At 56.1% G+C, this 15214-nt stretch overlaps 1 protein-coding gene and 1 non-coding gene across 6 annotated transcripts in view; both read right to left on the bottom strand.

The window, feature by feature from the left end:
• Window positions 1–204: 204 nt before the first annotated feature.
• TRNAW-CCA (transfer RNA tryptophan (anticodon CCA)) lies at window positions 205–276 on the bottom strand. The gene has a single exon. It is a non-coding gene; the product is annotated as a tRNA-Trp (tRNA).
• A 6373-nt stretch (window positions 277–6649) lies between these two features.
• BLACAT1 (BLACAT1 overlapping LEMD1 locus) overlaps window positions 6650–15214 on the bottom strand; it is a 30579-nt gene continuing 22014 nt past the window's right edge. For 4 of the 5 annotated variants that reach the window (XM_075775942.1, XM_075775941.1, XM_075775943.1 and 1 more), the window contains exons 2-3: window positions 8654–8857; window positions 6650–8349 (exon numbers count right to left, since the gene is read on the bottom strand). In XM_075775942.1, the coding sequence (XP_075632057.1) occupies window positions 8716–8817 (102 nt within the window). In that variant the 5' untranslated portion in view covers window positions 8818–8857 and the 3' untranslated portion in view covers window positions 6650–8349; window positions 8654–8715. Of the gene's footprint in view, window positions 8350–8653; window positions 8858–12393; window positions 12695–15214 lie in introns of those variants that run through there. The other variant, XM_075775940.1, reaches the window with a different exon arrangement.

The raw sequence follows: 15214 nt of genomic DNA, 5'->3' as shown, positions 1-15214 counted from the left end.
TGGCACCCCGAGAGGTCGTGGGGCACCTCACACCTCCCCACAGCAAAAAACAGAGGCCAGGAGGGGCCCTCACCGCCGGCTCTCCTCGCCCCCCAGGCCCGTACCTTCCCCACCCCGGCCCCCCACGGCTTCGCGGCCCGGTGCCCCCCGGGGTGCCCGAGGCCAGGCCCGCTCAGCTATAAAAGGGAACCCCGGAGGGGGCCGTGACCCCGACGTGATTCGAACACGCAGCCTTCTGATCTGGAGTCAGACGCGCTACCGTTGCGCCACGAGGTCTCGGCAGCGCCAACCTCGGCCTGCCTGCAAGAGTCTGCGCTCCGCCCCGCGCATGCGCGCTCGGACCAGCCCGCCTCCCTCCTCACGCAGGCGCCCGGTACTCCCCGGTACCCGGGGCTCCCCCCCAGACCGAGCCCGGTAGCGGCGGAGCGAGTGACAGCCCCTCACGCCAGGCCGCCGAACGGCTTTTAAGCCTCCCGCCCGCCTCGGTCGGCCACGCCCCCCGTGGGCTGTACCACCGCCCGGGGAGGGGTTTCCCGGCGCCACCTTGCAGAGCCCACCTGCTCCCCCCCCCCCTCACCCCGGTGGTGGTATGGCCCAGCCCGCGCTTAAAGGGGCCCCACCCCCGTGACATGCGCTGAGTTGGGCCGGGTGGCCGTCCTCAGCTGAAGGGCTGCTCACGGTCGCAGCGATAAGGCGCTGTGTGTGTCGGTGTGTGTGTCGGTGTGTGTGTCGGTGTGTGTGTTGTCATTACGCTGCGGTCTGCTCGTGCTGCCTGAGTGCCGTGACCACCCCACGTTCCCATGTGCGTCCGTTAAAAGTTCAAACAATTCTGACTGCCCTTGCGAGCGTCACCTTGGGGCTTGGCAGCCCATCCCAACAGCCGCTTTATGGCGTATTACTAGAGCTGCCACCGCTGGATTTTACCGCGGCGTCTGCTTTGCACGGCCTCTGCGCACGTGTAAACGCATGACTTCGCAGCGCGATGCTCTGGCTGCGCCCGGGGCTCGGTGGGAGGACAGCGGGGTTGGGGAAGTCCGTCTCCCCCCCAGAACCACACCAACCCCACCTCCCCTTCTGCTCCCACCCCGGCTCCGGGCTGCAAGCGGCACACACGAAATGACACCCGTCTCTCGAGGCGGGGGGGATCGTAAAGCCGGTTTATTACAGCAGCTGCCGTGCTCGTACAGTCGGGCCGGGAAAGTGCTTGCTCCGAGTGCAGACGGAGAGACGTACAAATGACCCAAACCAGCACGCTGCTTCCCAAAGCAGGCCCGTGGCAGTCCCGAGTGTTAACCAGCAGGAGACGGATCAATAGGCGAGTCTCAGTGCAAACCGCAGTCATGATATGCATCTATAATTTATAGTACAATCTTGTAAACTAGATACGTTACAGCAAAAGCCGTCGGGCTCGGTGTATTTACAGCTCCAGGATACCTGGCAGACGTTAAAAGGAGACGTTCTCCATCGTCTCCGCTCGGCAGAGGTTTGCTGATCCCTTCCCACGGCGCTCCCCGAGGACGCGGTGCTGGCTGGGATGCTCCCGTACCCCCCAGGAGCTGCCCCAGCACTTGTACCCCCGCGGAGGGCAGGGAGCAGCTGGGGAAATGCCCCCGTGGGCCGGATTCTGCCGCAGGACAGCCAGGAAGGGGGAACATCCCGGGAGACGATGGGTGTTGTAAGAAAATCCCCCAGGAAAACGCTGCTCTGCCCCAGCTCCCTTCCCTGAATTACCCGGCCAGCGCTGCTCATTAGCATGTAGCCTAATAATTACTCAGACAAATGTGTTTTTCCATCTGACTTCAAAAGCCTTTGGCTGTGAGTCTTACTGATATCCCAGGAATGAAAGGCGTTGTTGTGGGGCGGATTTATGCTTTAAGTACCACTGTGCTCTTACCCGCATTGATTGCATTTCTAAACACTGGTAATTTGTATTACCGGGGCTTTTGCAGAACCGGCTGAGAAAAGGAGGAAGCTTGTCATATACCAAAAACCCTGATCTCCAAACGTCTATAAAATCCATACTCTAAAAATTCTTATAAATATTTTCTCCAGCATAGGAAATACCATAGGAGGTGATCGGCTCTGTGCGTAGATATGTGTGCTTATTTACAAATGCCACATTTATTTTCTCAAACGTACAGTACGGGAGAGGACGCCTGCCTTGCCGGAGATGCTCATTTACCATCCGGCAGCACGCAAGGCTGACCTGGTCTTCTGTCTCTCCAAAGTAGAGAAAAAGTCATTTACTGGCATCATGAAAACAGACTAAAAATAGCCGGTTTCTATGGCTACTGGGGCTGGGAGACTCCTGAGGAACATGTCTGGGTAGGTCCCTTCGTGATGAAATCCAGACAGTGGGATAAAAGAAAAGGACAATAAAAAGAGGTTTAATGCTTTGATCCTCGTTAGGCGACATTAGGGAGATGCTGCAAGGACGGTTCTGTGCCTTTCCCCCTGCTTGGTCGCTGCGCACTTCTGCAGGGATCAATAGAGGTTTATTAGGGGGAGATCAGGCAAATTTATCGGATCGAGCAAAATCCCAAAGCAAACGCTTAAATTTCAGCAGGGCTTTGTTGAGTCAGGGCTTCCTCAGCGTGTGCCCGCTGCAAGCCTGTCCTTGCCTCCTTGTGCTTGTTCTTGACGTGCTTTTGCATAGGGATGGGGCTGAGACACATCTAGGAGAAATCTGAGAGCGCTGGGGTCCGGCCCAAGCTCATCTCCATGTAATTAATGTTTTTGTAGACATCTCAGTATACAGACTGTCTCTCTGGATTTATACCGGCATAAAATGAAGGTTGATTTTGACCCGTATCTTTACACTTGTAATAAACTCCAGCGCAGTGATTAATCCCTAGTGGTTTAAGTCCACGAGTGCATTACTGGTGCGGTCACCTGGGGGCTGTGCAAAAAATAAAGTTACATTCAAGAAATACACTTCGTGTTTCACCAACTTTTTTTTTTTTTTTTTTTTTTTTTTGGCCCAGAGATCGATCCAAAGGTCCTTGCCAAGGACAGCACTGGGGCTGCAAACCCTGAATTCGGGAGGCTGTGCTGATGTGCAAAAATAGGAACAAAACAAGATCAGCATTTTCCCAAAACAACGTGAGCTTCCCTGTGCCCACCTGGAGCTGCCTGCACTTTGTCCTCAGAGTAACCTTCTGAAAAACGTGGTGTTTTGGGGCAGCCGCAGAGACCGGTTGGTTTTTGAACTATGGGAAAACAGACGCATGGGGAGGCGAGCAGGCACGGGCTGGGAGGACTGAGCCTGACCATGAACTGCAGATTTTATCAAGCTGCCCAAGATATTTCTCTGTGCAATCCCCCAGCGCTCGCTAGCAGGAGGGCAGCGGGTCCGCACGGGAACGTTGAGCAGCTGGAAGAAAACCCCGCCTGCGCGAGGGAGAAAGGGTGGCTTTGACCAGGTGATTTCTGGAAAAAAAGAGGGGAAAAAAAAGAAAAAAAAGAAAAAAAAAGAAAAAAGGTAAAAAAGAAAAAAGAAAGAAAAAGAAAAAACCAAGAGAAACAAAAAGGTGTTTTTCTCCTGGTTACCACCTGGGATGCAGAAATTGCCCTGCCTGTAGCAAACACAGCACTCGTCTTAAATCCAACGCGCTACGTCAAGCCGATGCTCGCGGGGCGTTTGGGTGGAAGCCGTCTGTCCTGCTGCGGAGCATCTGCCTTGGCATCGCCTGGGTTAGTCCCTGGTCCTTCTGCACATCTCCAGCAAAAGGACGTGTTACAAGAGGAGAGTTCAAGCTGCAGCATTTTTTTTCTTGGCTTGCCTCCTACAATTTGTGCGCGTACGCTTCCAGCTCGCTGCACAAACGTTTCTCCATCTCAAACCCGCGCGGCGCGAGCTCCCCTGACAGGACCACCTCCGTCACCAGCCCGTCTGCCCACGGAGGCTGCGCCCCGCGCCCCCGTGCACACACACACGTGTTTTGGTCCCCAACCCGGCTATTGTCATGCAAAGAAACATCTGTAGGCTCCCTCGCTCCCAAGTAAGCCAATATTTACAAAGGGGCTACGCTGCCTATCTCGGAAGTGAGCCTGAGGCGATGCTCTGGTTAGTTTGATCATTAAATCTGGTTTTTCCCAACACTCCAGCATCAGCTCCAGACCCTCGGTACGGGCAGCTCCTCATTTCAGATGATGTTTCTGCTCCATCCCCAGGGCTGATGCATGGGTGTCGCTGGCTCCTGTCAGCTTCAGCCTTTTGGCACTGCAGGAAAAGTTTGGGGTGCACGGGAAGGGGCTGAGCCGTGGTCCGTCCATCCCCAAAGCCCCGGCAGGGACCCGGCCAGGGCAGACACCGGCTGCAGCCCTCCTCCGTGCGTCCCGCCATCTGCTTCGGGGGAAGTTGGATGCTTTCCGTAGTGTAATAGGATTAAAGAAGGATTATTGCTGGGGGGGAACAAATGCATCTTTTGGGAGCACCGTTCTCCTCTTCCTGAGGAGGGATGGAGGTGGGGGCTCTCTCCGTAAACCCTGGGAGCCCAGGCTGCAGATAAGGCTTGTGTCGTAACGGGGGGTTGGGGAGAGCCCAGCTGTACGCTGAGCCAGCTGTGTGACGGCGAGGACGAGTTCCATCTCGCACCCTTCTCCTGCACCCCTCACCCCAAGGATGCGCGCGAGCAGCCAGGACACGGGCGATTTTACAGCCTCAGCCTCACTGCTCAGCCGTGGGAGTCCCTGCGCCTCCATTCCTCTCTCCAGAGGATGGAAAACCCTCGGAAAAGCACTTGGAAACCACTGGACGGACAACTCCAGCTTATAGCTCATTGCCACCAGTATTTGTAAGATTTATCTACTATGGTATCCCTCCGGTTGTGAAGTGGAGAAGCAAAGGCCGGGTGAACGAGTCAAAGGCAGCGTGTCCGTCACTTGGGAGAGCAAGAGGAAGTCCTGAACAGTAAGCAAACTCCTGCTTTATAAAATTGCCAGGAGTTGTGGAAACGTGTGGGGGAGAAACACAGAGAGTGTTTGTACCATGACAAGAGCTGTCAACTTCCCAGCCTTCGCAGTCTCAGAAGCATACGCTGCCCTATTAAAATGCTGCCACTGGAAAGACAGAAAAAAAAAAAACCCAAAAAGCCAATGTTCACTTTTGCCCGCTGCAAATTTGTCAGCGGAAGCTGGCTGGGCAGCTCGGAGGGGCGAGCGGCGTGGGGCTCAGCTCTTGGCAGGTTTGCTACAGAAAAGCGGCAGGCTGGAGTCTGGTGGGAAATAGTGTGCAGATGAAAAGACCTTCAGCCATAAATCTCGAGGTCAAGTCATTATGATGGGGGAATCAAAAAGCACCAGAAGCCATTTATGAGCACAATAGAGGTCAATCCAGGAGCAAACCATTTTGCTCGGAGCCATGGTGAAAAACATATTGTTGCTTTGAGAGCTACATCCATCCAGGGAGGTGGGAAGTTCTCTTTAAAAATAACTGTAGCTCGAGGACTTTAACATTCATACTGCACTGGGTTCATTTATTGTCTTTTCAAATGCACAGATAATGGTGTGGGTGAGTGTCTGCCTGTCTCAATTTTATGTGCTACATTCATTAAACACCTGACTTGGGAACCCCTCACTGGAGACAGGAATATTCGAGCCAGGGAAAACCTGGGCAGGCACAGAGCTGGCACACACGTCCAGCGTGCAGCGAGTCCAGAAGGTGCACAGTGTGTGTGTGCACGGCGTGTGCGATGCGTGTGCAGCCTGCGCATAGCCGTGTGCACAGCGCGCCGCGTGCACCACGTACAGCGTGTGCCCTGTGTGTGCACCACGTACGGTGTCTGCGCTGTGCACTGTGCGTGCACACAGGTACAACTTGCGCACGGCGTGCACAGCGCTAGCGCAGCATGAGCACAGGGTGTTTCCAGCAGAGCTCCCAGCTCATCCCAGACCAGTCTGGGGGACGCCCACCACAACCGGGAGCCCCTGAAGCACCATCCGTCCTGTCAAGCACCAGCCTCATCTCCAGGGCTGCCCTCAGTGCAACGCCACCTCGACACAAAACCTCGGGGCGGGCGTTAGCTGCACATCTTTAAGTGCCAAACCGTGATGGATGTGTAATCCAAGAGGTTTAGCAGCGCAGGTTATACGGTAATGAACTGGGCCAGCCTTTGCAACCCCACAGTAATAATTTAGCTTCTGTAAAGCCCGAGTGAGTGAAGCTGCCCATGATTTTCCCCAAATCTCTGCTTTTGACGGTCTCCCCGGAGCACGCGCCTGCTGCCAGCATTGCCCCAGCTCTCCACGCCGCACTCACGGGGTGATCCCTGCTCAGATCGTCATTAGCAGGGACCCAGCTTGTGTCCCCCCGGGAGTGGGGCACCTTCAAGCAAGCCAAAACACGGGTGCATCGGCATTAACCTCAGCCACCCTCGGTGCCTTGGCAAAGCAGCTCCTCGTGCGCTGCTTAAGTCAAAGGTTGACGCAGCCCCAGAGGTCCCAGAGGAGACGGTACCACTGGCACTAACCACCGTGTTTGCCACCGATCTGCGCAACATCGGGCTGAAATCTGCTGAGCTCGATGGTGACAAATGACAGGGAAGCCAGGCTGCTCTCCTGGCTGGCCCCTCGCAGGGCACCTCGCGTGCCACTGCCTGTCCCCTCCTGTGCCGAAACCTGGAGCCCGGCTAGGAAATACCTGGCTGGATCCCACAGCTCACATCACTTGGGTTTGAAGAGGGGAAAAAGCAAAGTGCCACGAGCCTCCCGACCCTGGGGTCTGACACATGGAGACCACGCACAGTCTGTGCCCCCCGTACCCGGTCCCAGGTGGCTGCCACCTCCGGTCGGGCTCCAAGCAGCACATCGACACCAGTTAGCTGCTCCCCACTGCAGCCCGGACAACCGGCACCCAGCAGAGAGGATTTAAAGCTCCTCAGCTGCACCTCGTGTTATTGGTGCTCCTGGCCAGGCTCAGGTTTTTGTGCTAAATCCTTTGGACAAGAAAATAAAATAATAGCCTCGTTGGTTCTGGATGTTGGCTGAGCCAACAAATCTCCTCCGAAGGGGAGCTGTCAGTGGCACATACAGCTCTGTTTGCAGAGTGCGAATCTGGTCTGGAGCGCTGGGCAAACCCGGGAAAGGTCGAGCCAGTTAATCACGGGGGGAGGATTTGTTCTCTGAGTGTGCCTGTCCCCCTCGGTGGGGCATCCTCGGGGGTGTCAACCTGCTCAAGTCAATACCCCCCCCCCGTGCCGACGGGCATCGGGCACAGCTGCCCCTGAGCGTTTACCCTTTCCTGGGGGCCGTCCCTGCTGCTCTCCAGCACGTCTTGCAAACGGGAGCACCGGGGCCATTGCAGCTGCTGGTGCCTGAAATGAGATCTCGAATGCCGGGTGCATTCAGGGATGGGGAACCGGGCACCGAGACCCAAGCAGTGGGGAAGGCACGGCACGCAGGGAGCTCCCGTATGGCTTCAGCGGTGGGTGGGAAGGACGCACAGACAGGGTGGGGGAGAGAAGGGGACCATGGGGACGGCCACGTGGCACAAGGTGCTTGACCGCTGCAGGAGGAGACCATGGCAGGAGCAGGACTAACGCTGGGCATCAGACCCCCCAGGCTCAGGGGTTCTCCATATTGAGAAGGGAAGCACAGTATGGAAGAATAAAAGGATTTCTACTCCGGAGGACACATTTGTGCTAGAAATGTCCCTGGAATGCATCTCAGGTGCCCCAAGCTCAGGGATTTTGACCCGTTTGCCAAACAAGAACAACCTCCCGCTGAGCTACGTGGCTCAGGTGTGCGGGGGGTGGGGGTCAGGCACCGAGGTGTCCCCCCTGCCCACGGTGTGAGAGTTCCCAGTCCACACCAGACGCACAGGGAGCAGCGTCCGAGCAGGGTCCACGGGTCCGGTGCCTGCGAAACGCTCCGGTGTGCTGCACCCATGGGACCAGGCAGGGCAGAGGCATGGAGAATGGCTTCTTGGAGTCACAGACATTTGCTTGAGACAGACTTAAAAAAAAAAAAAAACAAACCCAAACCAGTTTGTTTTTACGTTCAGCCAATTCTGCAGCAGCAGGACAACTTACCAGCCAGGGGCCAGCCTCTCTGGCACTAGGACTCCAGGAAGAACAAAATCTGGCCCTGGCTTTTGAAAACCCCTCTGGGTTCTGTCTCTTGAGACTTTCTGGAGCAAGGGCAGGTTGGCTCGCTCAGGAGGGAAATCTCTATCCCGCTGGGATGCAGGGTCCCTCCAACACCAGCTGCTATGGGGCCAAGGGCTCAGTGCCCAGCCGGGCTGGGGATCTGTCCGGAATTGCTGCAGCACCTGGATAATGTCCGCAGCGTCCGCTTCTGCCTCTTGACAAGGTCATTCCAGTGCTTCGGATCTCCCCTCGCCAGACAAGCCTGTGGGGGAGAGAAAGGGGAGAAAAAGTGAGAGAAGCTGCAGCATAGGTGTGTTCGCGCAGATTAACAGGCTCCCTCCACACTTTTCCCAGCCCACTGCTGCTATCGATGAGTAAAACCATTGCTCAGCCCCGGGCTCCCCTTCCCCTGCCAAGCACCATCCCAGGCGCATCAGCTTGGCCGAGCAGCCCCCCAGCCCCCTGAGACACCCCGAGACAGAGGGTGATGCCCAGGGCGGGAGCTGGTCCTTGGAGAGGCGAGAAGAAAGGAGGCAGCGAGTATCTTCCCCGCAGTCCCAGCGTACCGAGGGGAAGGGGATGGGGTCTCGAGGCATGGCTCAGCGGGGCACACACATGAGTCTGCTCGTCACACCGCTGTCTCCTGCTCTGCGCTGGACTCTTCTTTCTTCCTCTTCATCTTGCAGAAGCCATGGAGCCCGCAGAAGCAAGCAAAGGTGAACTGGGGCATCACCTGGAGCAGGAGAGACGTGGGAGCACCCCTGGGAGACCTGGATGGGGACAGGGAGAGGAGTCAGGGCAGCTCCTGCAGATGCACGGGCAGGATGGAGGGTGTAGGACAGATCCCCCAAACTGGACCATCGCCCTGCACCGGCACACATCTCCCTTCCCCCTCTTTCCCCACATCCAAGGCCCCCACCCATGCACTCCCAAACTCCCCACCCAGCGAAAGACAAGGAGATTAAACCCCCCCCCCCAGCCCCTCTCCTCAAAAGCAGTGAACAATCGGGACAGACGCGGGGACAGCTTGCAGCGCCTAATGCATATTCGAGGGCCCGGGAGGTGAGGTGCCCTGGGAGCACCCCGGCGCAGAGGCAGCACCAGCGGTTACGGCACAATGAGGCACAGCTGAGAGCAGAGTTCACCCTCTTTGTGTCCGTTTTCAACGGATAAAATAATGCCCCAAAGCACAGCCCACATTATGGCCCAACAGCTGCAAAATGTAATTATGCAAATGAAAGGCTGGGATTTTTTTTTTTTAAATAAATAACAAATACTTGCAGAAATACTATCTGAAGTGAAACCTTCATTTTCTCCCTACTTTAATTTTTAGCTTTTGTACAGTTTGCAGATGACCAGCTCTAACTCTGCCCCAAAGAGGTGATGCCAGCGTTCAGAGGGAGCTGTGCCCAGCCCACGCGGCGCCGCCCTGCCCAGCAAGCCACATCCTCACCACCACAAGCGTGCCAGCCTCCGGCCATGCAGAGAGCAGAGGGACCGCAGCACCCACAGCACAGTCACTGCCTGGGGCTCCCTGCAGAGCCTGGACTCTGCATCTGTTCCCCATCAGCATCAGCACGGACAGGGAACAGCCCAGGGCCTCAGTTTACCCATCTGTGAAATGGGCGTGATGCTCAAGCTGTCTGAGGACCAAGTGGCAATCTCAGTGTAGGAGGTACTGTCACTTCCCGAGGCTCACAGTCACCGGCAGTAGCGAGCAAAGTATGACACCCCCCCCCCTCATCCCCCCACCATGCCGACAGCCAGGCACTGCTGAGCACCCCCAGCCCGCTGCCTGCAGCCCACAACCCCGGCAGAGTTTGGAGCGGCCCTAATTCACAGCAGGGACAGCTGGTAGAAAATTAACCAATAAGCTAAAGCAGGTGGGGCCCGTGGCCCCCCATCTCCACAGGCTCTTCACCGGCGGTGATGGTGCAGGGGGGTGATGCCCCATCCCTGCCTTCCTGATTTCCCCCTTTCCAAGGGGCCCAGCTGCAGCACAAAGCGAGCGGCATCGCGTTTAATTCACTTCTGCCGCTGCCCCCCCCTCCCCAGCCATCTGGGTACCTGTCTAGTAGCTCCCAAATTAAATAAGGCTACCTCTGGAGCTCACAAATAATGACAACAGGCTCTTTAATGAGTCTCTCGTTCTGAATGGCTTCTCAGCATAGCGGCAGGTCTCCGCGTCTCTCTTTGTGCTGCTGCTTTTTGTTACCAGTCTGAGAATGGGATTCTGGAGGGAACGGCTGGTGCGGAGGGGCTGCGCGGGGGCCAGCCACCGGGGTGGGGGGCCGCTCACCTCCCGGCCCCTGCGCCCTCCCGGCTTTGCACCGCTTCAGCGGGGAGGGGACGACGGGAAGGGAGAAGCCTCTGGGAGCCAGCACCCCGGTTTGGCCAGCACCGCCAAACCCAGATTCGGCAAACCCCTTCCTCACCCGTGCTGGGCTCCCACCCAGCACCGGACCCCTCTGTTTAACACTCTCCGCATTAACCAGGCGAACACATCTGCACCAGACCTCCCAGGCAGCCTGGGCTGAGCAGCTCTCGGTCCTCGTGGGTGCCCGTCCCCGCTGCCCCGTGCCACCCCACGTCCCCCGCTCCGTGCCCGTCCCGGCCGTCCCCCCCTTGCAGACACAAAGCCGCCCTGAGAGCCTGGGCGGTCCGGCTGGGACCCCAGCGTCCATTAGGGAGCTATTGATATATTTAGAGGAGCTTGTAACGCTGAGGCTTTTCAGGCTGACCCTCTGCCTCCCATTCAGGGAGCAGACAATGATGAATGAGCCCCGGAGAATAGAGGCAGCCCAGCTGAGGCTGACGCTCCTGTTCTTCTTGAAAAGGTAGAAAAAGGATCCTGAAGGAGCAAGGAATAATTAAAAAATAAATGAACTGGCTTGGGCAGTGATGACAGAAGCCCTGCCTGATTTGCAAGGGCTGGGCATGCTTCACAGACCCGTGCTGCCCTTTCTATTCACGGGAGAAGATCCTTTGGATAAAACTCCACTGCAGCAGAGAAAATGCGAGGAGCATTAAAAATGTAAAGCTAGAGAATTCTCTTTAGTCAACTGCATAACCCCAGGCCATGTTTGTCACTGTCACAGTGATGAATTGGGAGCTGTCTGAAATCAGCATGCTCACTTTAATAATGTCACTTTCCCTGAGCCCTAAAAAATGTCTTTCTGAACCAGCTGGACAGAGTCTATTCCTTAGCCCAGCAATTACCCATTTCCCTGGGCTTCGCTCTCAGCAGCGTGGCCGGCAGCTGAAACGGGACAGCTTCAGCAGGGGAGGTGCCGGGCAGGGAGAGCCCTGGGTGCAGGCAGGGGTGCAGGCAGGGGTGCAGGCAGGGCTCAGCACATCCTTGCTGCAAGGACAGGCTGGGGCTGCCAGGTGACAACGGTGGCCGCTGGACCCGGGACGGGGTGCTCAGGCATCAGGAGCTCTCGTTTCGGTTGGTTTTCTTACCCTGCCCCAGCTTTTCTATTTCTGAGAAACGCTGTTGAATTAACTTTTAGCTGCTTGGCTGGAAAAAAACAACATTAAGTTTTGCATTTTAATCCCTGAATTTCAAAGCTGCCTTTTTCCGCCAGCGTGTCGGGTTTTTTTCCTGGGAAATGGGATCATTTGCAATGGAAATGGGTCCCATATTTTTGCAGGGAACCGAATGGAATTAAATCATTTGCAATGAAATGTAGAAAAGTTCCCAGAAATTTCATTGCATTTGCCTTTCATGATAGCTAGTCCCTCCATCTCTACAGCCAAGATTTTCAGGAGTGACTGATGATTTGGGGATCACCAGCCTGGTTTTCTAAAATCCGCTGAGCAGACACCCTCGGAAAAGTCCCCAGAGAAGCGGCGGGGGCCGCAGCGCTCTGCTCGCGGGACTGGCAGAGACGTTCTCCTGCAGCACGGCGGCTCCGTGCGACGCAGACGCTCTCTGCACGGAGGGATCCTTACCCGGGACTTTCGGTCCTTTCTTTTTTACACATCAGAGATGCGGGTCCCACATCCCCCAGCGCTCGCTGCCTGTCACACAGAGGGGACACAACCCCTTTCCCACACTCCCTATCCCCCTCCTCCTCCCAGCCACAGGATCCATCCAATTTAGCTATTTTTCAGCCAAGCTTCCAAACCCATTATTTCCTAGGATTACTTTTTTTTTTTTTTTCCTCCCCCCCCTCCAAAACTTGGACATCTCGCTGCTTACAACCAGACCCAAGATAAAACCAACTTCAAAGCAGTTTCTATAATGAGCAGCAGTGCATTAGAAACCCAACAACAGAGGAGACGAGACCGGGATAAAACTAACCTGAAAAGAAGCACCATCTCTTTAAGGAGAGATAATGAACGAAGAAGCTGTTGCTTGGCATGTTTGCAGAGAATCGCTAATTAAAACATCGCTTCTGTAAAGTATGCTGATCCCATTGATTCTTCCCCCCACACAGTTAATTTGCTGCTAGGAAGGCAAAGTCGCAAGGGTCCTCATTATAAAAATTTCACTGGCTGCAGCTAATGGTTGTAATTAATAGGTGCAATAAATTTCAAATGGGCAGCCAGGGTGTTCATTAGCTGTGGGCTGACTCAGCAGCAGTGGCCTCACCAGTTACTAAATAACCCATTTCCAAGCAGACGGGAGGAGGAAGGTGCTCTGTGGCACAACCGGCACATCCGTAATTCCCCGACGAGAGCAGAGCTGAATAAATAATTCCCGGCAAGTCCCAGATTTGTCTCTTTTTGCCCTGTTGGTGAATTGTCCGTGCAAACCTCCTCCAGCTCTTGGCCAGCTCACTTGGGGGCAGGTTTTCTCAAAAGCGCTGGGGCAGCGCAGTGACCTGGATTTCGTGTGGGCTCAGCACTCGAGGAATCGAACCCTCTGAGGCAAAGGGCGGGTAAATACCCAACGATAATATCACGCAGCCAGGCACGGATCAAACCCCGGGCAAGCCGTTCATGCAAAGCACAGACCCGCACTTGGGTGGGTCTGCCTGTTGGGGACGTGGGCTGCAGCGTGATTTTTAATGCCCCCATCCTCCTCTGGGAATCCTGTGCAAGGGCTGAGCTTTAAAATCCCCCCAGGCTCCCGCTGAGCATCGTCCCCTCCGTAGGAGGTCCCGGTGCCGCAGTCCCATGTGTGCACCAACCCTCCCGGGGGCCGGGTGCTGCCAACGAGGCGCTGGGCATCCCGCTAGGGCTGGGTGCTGTCACAGCTTTGATTAAAAACCCCAGGCTTTTCAGTTCATTATCATCTGGCTGTAATTAAAATAGTAATAATTGGCAATCTCTCCCCGAGTCCTCTTCTGGGAACAGCATCCATGGGGCCAGGCGAACCAGCAAGAAGCTGGTGCTGCTTCTGCTCCTCTTCCAGCGCACCATCAACGCTGCACGGAGGCAAACCCCATCCCGAGCCCTGCGCGGGCAGCAGCGGGCAGCGACCCCAGCCCGTGCGCTGTGATGTGGGAAGCAACCCCCGCTCGCTCCGGTGCTGTTCGGGACCTGGTGTCCTGTGCACGAGCCGGGTGGCCCTTGCATGCTTGAAGCCAAATTTACGGCTGCTGCCACAAGGGATGTCTGGGGGACAAGATGGCAGCGCGGGGGCTCGGTGTCGGGGCGCACGGCTGCGATTTCCCCTCCCTGCAGGGCAGTGTGGGACAAGCCTGTGCCTCACCCACCGGCACCTTTGGGATACGGGAGCTCCACGCCCGGCTCCCGGAGGAAACCAGGGATGATGGATGCCTCACTCATAAATGGCACTTATTATCTGCAATTAGGGACTTGTCCTGCTCTGCATATTCGCTCCTGGGAGCTCAGGAAGGACCAGGCACTGCTGGAGGGGTCCGACTGCTTCAGCATCTTTCCTTTGCCAGGCACTTTTGGAGACGGAGCTGCCCAGGAGCACCCATGCAGCGGCTCTTCTTTGAGCTCGTCTGGACCAGGGATGGGATTTTAAAAATAGGCATGTGTCTAAGTTCTTTAAGATGCTTTGAAAATGCCAACCTGATCTACTGTTTTATTTAATGCTGTGAATGTTTTATAAGCACGGCAGCTGAGGGTTTTTGCTTTGCCTGGTCCTGGACGTGGGCAGTAATTGCAGCTGCACGGGGCCGCAGGCAGAGGCTGTGCTAATTGAAAGGTGACTGGAGCTGCTGCTGGGAGGCGGATGCCAGACAAGCCGAGAGCTCACCTGGTGCTGGCAGCATCTCCTCTCCACCATGGACCTTTTCCAGGGGTCTCTGCTAATGCCTTCTGCACGGCGGGGCTTTCATAGGAACACATGTCCCGTGCGTGTCTGCCCCCTCGCCTCCTGCAAGCCCCGGTTGGGTGTCCCCCCCGAGGATCCAACAGACTGAAAACCACAAGTCAAATCTTGCTGCTTAAGCCCTTGTGCATTGCCAGGGAGTACTGGAGCTGGACAAACAAGGGCAAGAAAGAGATTTGGCAGAAAGTCACCAGCCCTGGCTCCTGACCACCAGACACCCCGACCAACGTGCCCACTCGGTTTCCTCCTGTCCTGGCTGCTCTTCAACACAGCACCGCAGAAACACGGTGGCTCGTGCTCCCTCCATTTCTTTCCTGCTTAATGCCTGCCTTGCTAAAAGAAAAATCAATAGCATAAAGGGTAGTGAGAGCAAGTCTCAGGGGTGGAGTATCTCGTCGGCGTAGTGCAGACAGGCTGCCGATAATCCTGCACTGAGCCGCTTTGCCCAGCAGCCACCAAAATATTAATGGGTACTGCTGCCGCTCCAGCGTGGGTGTTTGCATCCCTCTGTGGTCTCTCGATGAGAGGCAATTGCTGCTCAGGGATGGGCTCCATACCCCTGCACCAGCATCCCCGCTCCCCTGCAGCTTTTTCCCCCAGTGCTTGCAGGAATGCTTGCGGCGATGGCAGGGGCTTTGCCAGGGGGCTCAGGGCTGTGTCCCCCCTTGGGGAGCCACCGCAGCACCCACCAACCCACCAGGACCATCCAGAGAGGACTTTGCTCATTACTTCCCCAACACAACATTTTGGGTTGCAAGGAAGCGAATGGCAAAAATGGCACCCCCTGTGTATTTTCGGTTAATTTGCCCTGTTCTCCCCTTCCTGGTGGTTAACGGCACCCTCGGTCCGGGCTCCCCATCCCTGGCCTCGCGCC

The sequence above is a fragment of the Balearica regulorum genome, chromosome 25 (assembly GCF_011004875.1).
Source record: "Balearica regulorum gibbericeps isolate bBalReg1 chromosome 25, bBalReg1.pri, whole genome shotgun sequence".
In the NCBI taxonomy this organism is placed as follows: domain Eukaryota; kingdom Metazoa; phylum Chordata; class Aves; order Gruiformes; family Gruidae; genus Balearica; species Balearica regulorum.
The sequence above is the reverse complement of the archived record's forward strand: the minus strand, read 5'-3'. Positions and strand labels throughout refer to the sequence as shown.